The sequence below is a fragment of the Silurus meridionalis genome, chromosome 2 (assembly GCF_014805685.1).
Source record: "Silurus meridionalis isolate SWU-2019-XX chromosome 2, ASM1480568v1, whole genome shotgun sequence".
NCBI lineage: Eukaryota > Metazoa > Chordata > Actinopteri > Siluriformes > Siluridae > Silurus > Silurus meridionalis.
The window spans coordinates 34,551,132-34,556,131 of NC_060885.1; the positions used below are offsets into that span (position 1 = coordinate 34,551,132).

At 40.3% G+C, this 5,000-nt stretch overlaps 1 protein-coding gene across 2 annotated transcripts in view; it reads right to left on the minus strand.

Moving 5' to 3' along the window:
* itga9 (integrin, alpha 9) overlaps window positions 1–5,000 on the minus strand; it is a 56,255-nt gene that overhangs the window by 6,890 nt on the left and 44,365 nt on the right. For both annotated transcript variants that reach the window (XM_046872088.1, XM_046872098.1), the window contains 8 exons: window positions 3,734–3,820; window positions 3,512–3,591; window positions 3,114–3,203; window positions 2,533–2,641; window positions 2,291–2,398; window positions 477–602; window positions 136–255; window positions 1–19 (listed from right to left, as the gene is read on the minus strand). The exon at window positions 1–19 is cut by the window's left edge and continues 77 nt beyond it. In XM_046872088.1, coding sequence (XP_046728044.1) covers window positions 1–19; window positions 136–255; window positions 477–602; window positions 2,291–2,398; window positions 2,533–2,641; window positions 3,114–3,203; window positions 3,512–3,591; window positions 3,734–3,820 — 739 coding nt within the window. The remainder of the gene's footprint in view (window positions 20–135; window positions 256–476; window positions 603–2,290; window positions 2,399–2,532; window positions 2,642–3,113; window positions 3,204–3,511; window positions 3,592–3,733; window positions 3,821–5,000) is intronic.

Consider the following 5,000-nt stretch of genomic DNA (forward strand, 5'->3'; position numbering starts at 1 on the left):
GAATAACCGACGAGCTGTCCTGCAAGAAAACACTAATTAGGACACGTTTACTCACGTTTTTTGGATAAAAACCAGAACAATCCTAACAGAAGACTATCATACTTTTGTAAATGTATTAACTGGAGAAGATCTTACTTTCTTAAGAGTTTCAGTGTTCAGTAGCATTCGCACATCAATAACCGCAGCTTCGTCTTTAGCTTGGGATCCTAAACTACAGGAAATGGTCATACAGGCTCTTCCTGGCCGGTCACAGTCCTGTAGAGAGAGGACACCATCACACACACACACACACACACACACACACACACACACACACACACACAAAATAACTGCATTTAGAACTACGGTATTTTATTATAAGGTGTTTAAAAAGTGATGCAGTTCATAGAAACCTTGCAGTAGTCTATAAGTAAAGTCTATAAATAAATATCTCGGAACACAAAACACAGGAAACAGAAGAGACACGCTTGACGTACCAAGACCTTCCTGCCAGACTTGGTGAAGAACGCGAAGATGGTGTAGAAAATATTCTCTCTGTCCTGGGGGATGATACACGGGGTGGGGTTTCTGGTCCATGTGCAGTTCCCTTTGCCCTCAGCTACCTGGAAAACACCACCAGAGCTTTTCACACCGACACAGGACTCACCTACAGCTGTTTCTCAGAACCGAAGTTCAGTGTGAACACAAGAGTCAAAACGGACCCAGGACAAGATCTAGTGGGATTCCTGAGAAATGATCTGAAGCCTTGTGTGTGAACAGAAACCGAAACCTTACAGGAAAGAATTAAAACAACAAGCAGACTGAAGTGACAACAGAAACAAAAAAGTGGAGGTACAGAAAAATGTCTTTATTTTACATGTTTTGAATTCCTGCATCCTGTTTAATTCTGACTTCAGGCTGGAAGTTTAAAGAATCTGAAACCTGATCATGACTGATTTTGTTGGTGAAATGGTTTAAAAGTGCAGGATGAACAGCTTCATACGCTGCAGTCACGTTGCGAGATTTTCTTTCTGTGATTCCACACAAGCAGCTGAACCCTGAGGCACTGAGGTTTACAGGGAACCAGGAATTAAAACCAGTCCAGGTTCTTTAAACTCCACATTACTCCATTCCAGTTTCCAGGTTATTGTGGCATCATAAAGATGTATCCTATGAGAGATGGAGATGTTCTCACATACTCGTCCTCATTCTACATGGATGAACTCTGACCTGCTGAGTGAGTTATGAGATAAAAGCCTGGTCAGTCTGTAGGAGTTCAGAGATTCCTCCTGACCGGTTTCCTCATATCAAGTTATTTTTGATTTAACCTCCACATCACACCAACGTCCCCAGGCAGCTCTTCCCCTCGGCCAGTTTCACCTCTGTCATCTCCAGACAGACAAGGACCTTCTATCTGTGGAAATGTCTAATAGCTTCCCCATTGTTCAGCTCTTACACCACCACAGTGCTGTCATTGTACTGTACCATTCCTCAAGTGGAAGCTTTACAACCGATAAACAATGTTCCTCACTGCACAACAATACAACATGAAAAAGATCATCTTTAATAATCAGGAATACGTTCCTGATCATCGCCATCAATTAAACTGTCAAAATATTTAAAAAAAAGGTCTTCAATCGCAAATAGACACGTTTTCTTCTAAAAAAACCCAAAAGCATTTTATATGAGATGTAAGATGCTGACTGACTGATCACATGTTCACAAACTCGAGGTTAAGATGAATCTCTACTTCAGTTATATTCATCAAACAGATTTCCTCATAATTATTCACACCAGCATTCTCACAAGAAATTTACTGTTAATGCTGAAATTCTGAATCATGGAGTTTGCTTTGTGCACAGGAGCAGTGTCATGCTGGAGCAGGTTTTGGGTCTCCCAGTTCGAGTAAAGGAAAAATATCATGCTCCTGCATCCAAAGACGTCCGATACAATCGTGTCCTTCCAACACTGTAGTAACAGTTCGGATAGAGAAAAAACACACACGGCTGGAAAAAGTCAGATGTCCGAATACTTTTGTCCATAAAAAGTTTTTACATAATCTATCAGTTACGTCTCAGTCTACCGAGTCTTTTACTCCCTAATGTGCATAAAATCCGTCCTGAATACTTCACATTCCTCAGATAGTGAGGATTCAGTTACTGCACCTCAGCGCCTCATCAGCACATCTGTGAAGGACAGTGGTTACTGCGGTGTCGTGTACAGATGTGGGGATGTTTGTTTGCAAAGATGTAAAGGATGTAAAAGTTGTAAAAGTTGTAAAAGTTGTAAAGGATGTAAAGGATGTACTCACTTGTGTGTCTATGATGTGGAACATGTCGACTCCATTTCCTAGCAGCCTGTTTGGAATCCTCATGTCCACGGTGGAGCCCGGGAGTCTGCTCGGCCCATTGTTTATCACCTAAAACAACAGCACCAGGGAAGTGAGTACATGCAGGAGTCCGGCTTTAACTGTGTTTGTGTTTAGATATCATTATCATCATGATATAGTCCTGTTTCCTGAATATCTAATAAAAAAAAAAAACATTTGCAGACCTGAAAGGTGAAGTTGAGAGGCTGAAAGTTGCACTCAAAGTCCTCCAGCTGAACAAAGCGAGACGAGTCGACTGAACCTCCATACACGAACGAGGACGGAGTAACCAAACTGCACAGACGGAGAATTCAGCAGCATTTTAATCAGAATACTGACATAAAGCATAACTGAAGCAAAATAAAAAGTGTATTTTTTGTTGTTTTGTGGTAAAAATGTGGATATTTAGAGAAAATGAGACTCTTCAGAGATGTTTTTATGCCTCTGTTTGAAACAGGATTGTAGTGGAGCATTTTGAAACCTGTTCTTACTCGCGAATTCTCCAGCATTACAGCCAGCTGTGTAATAAAAGTAAACCAGCTGTGCAGACGTGCAGTCGAGGTGTGTGTGTACAGGGCAACATTCAACACTGTCACTGCACCAGATGTTCAAGAAACTCATTTAGTGACAGGACAGAAATAATGACACATTAATCTACATATTTTGTTTAGATTTTATATTTACAGCATAAAATAAACAATCTATATTTGAGTTATTGTGTGTTAAATGCGTGTTGTGTTTAGATGTTTGATGGATGAACTCGTACCCAGTAACAGCTGTATCCACTTCGTGTACCAGCGGGATGAAAAGCTCCAACCTGTTATCGTGTAACGTGTTCTCATGTTCCGGGTTCGCGCTGAGTTACAAAAACAAGTGCACAAGCGCAGCGAGTACGAGTCAATAACAAAGTTCAATCACACATTAGCACTTACTATAACTGACTACACAGAATTATTAAACACCGTTATTCAGTCTCGAGGCTGTGGAGCAAATCAAATCACCTTCAGAACTTCAGTCCACTTCAAAATCATTTCATGCTGTTTGTTTATTAAAGGTGTAATAGAAGTCTATTAGTAAAGAAAACACATCTGGACAGTGTTGTTTACACACACACACACACACACACACACACACACACACACACACACACACATATACACTTACCTCCTGGCATGTACCAAAAATAGCAGTGTTTGATTTTCCCCTGACAGGTGACTCGTGTCAAACAGAACAGAAAGATGATACTGAAAAAAAAGGAACAATAAATAAAAAGCTGAACTAAAAAAACACATGTGCCTAAAAAGATTATTACAACAATTATTAGAGTTTAATAAATAAATTGTTCTAAATCTTTGTATGTGACTTTAGTGGATCTGATGTGTTCACCTTCGTCTGTGCTCTCATGAAAGGAAATCCCACACTGCATTTGAGAAAGTCCAGCTGAACCAGTTCACAGGAGATGCCCTTCTCCTCCTGCAGCAGAGACCAACAATAAGTTCATCACACACCATCCAGTTAGTCCTACAACTCTACCATGAGTGATATGCAGAAGAAGAACAACCAGAGGAACGTCCTACAACTCTACCATGAGTGATATGCAGAAGAAGAACAACCAGAGGAACTGTAGGTTATGGGTTTTAAAAGTATGAGCAGGTCACACCTCAGAAATACACAACACTGATACTGACTCGACGTCAAAGACTCGAGCCGATGATATAACCATTATAATAAACAATAACACGTCATAGGATGTAATCTTTATAACCCATTAAACCTCGTACACACGCTGAACGTTCACATTATTTGAGTTTGTTTTTCTTGTTCATCCCCAAAAATCCTGTTCTGATTCAGAAGTGCACAAATCCTCAGTGTTGAGTATTCAGGTGTTTTTCTCTTCACCACTGTTCAGTGTGTATTTGAGCTTTGAGTCTTCATGTGTACTGTATTTGAAAATCCCGGGATATTTATAAAACACCTCCAAACCAGCCACCGTCTGGATCCAACAGCCACAGACCAGAGATCACCTTCTTCTCCACTCGGGGGTTTGAGATAAACATTAACTGAAGTTTGATTTAATATTCAAGATGTTGCACATTTTCTGTGTTTATTTTGTAATATTGACCATTTAAACTCCTTTGTGTGAAACTGATCTTCTCTACGAGCGGTCGCTATGGTGATATGAACCACTTCTTGAATCGGATTAGGAGCATGAACTACTGTCTTTGCACACATCTTTCCTTTCTACACTACATGAAGAAAAGCTTCTGGACATCTGAACATCAAATTTATATGTGATTCTCAATTCTACATTTATTTCTGTTATAATAAACTCCACACTTCTGGGAAGATGTTCCACAAGCTTTGGTGAAGATTTTGTGAAGATCAGCATTCACATTCATCCAAAAGGTGTTCAAAGGCGCTCTATAGCAGGAGATCTTCCACTCCATCCCATAGAAAGCAGGTCTTCATGGAGCTGACTTTGTGCAAAGGAGCATTGTCATGCTAAAACAGTTTTGGGTCTCCCAGTTCAAGTGAAGGCAAAATTTCATGCTCCTGCATCCCAAGCCGTCTGATACAATGTAGTGTCTACAACACAGTTTGGAGAAGTGGTGCATATGCCTGAGAAAGTCAGGTGTCCAAATACTTCTGTCCA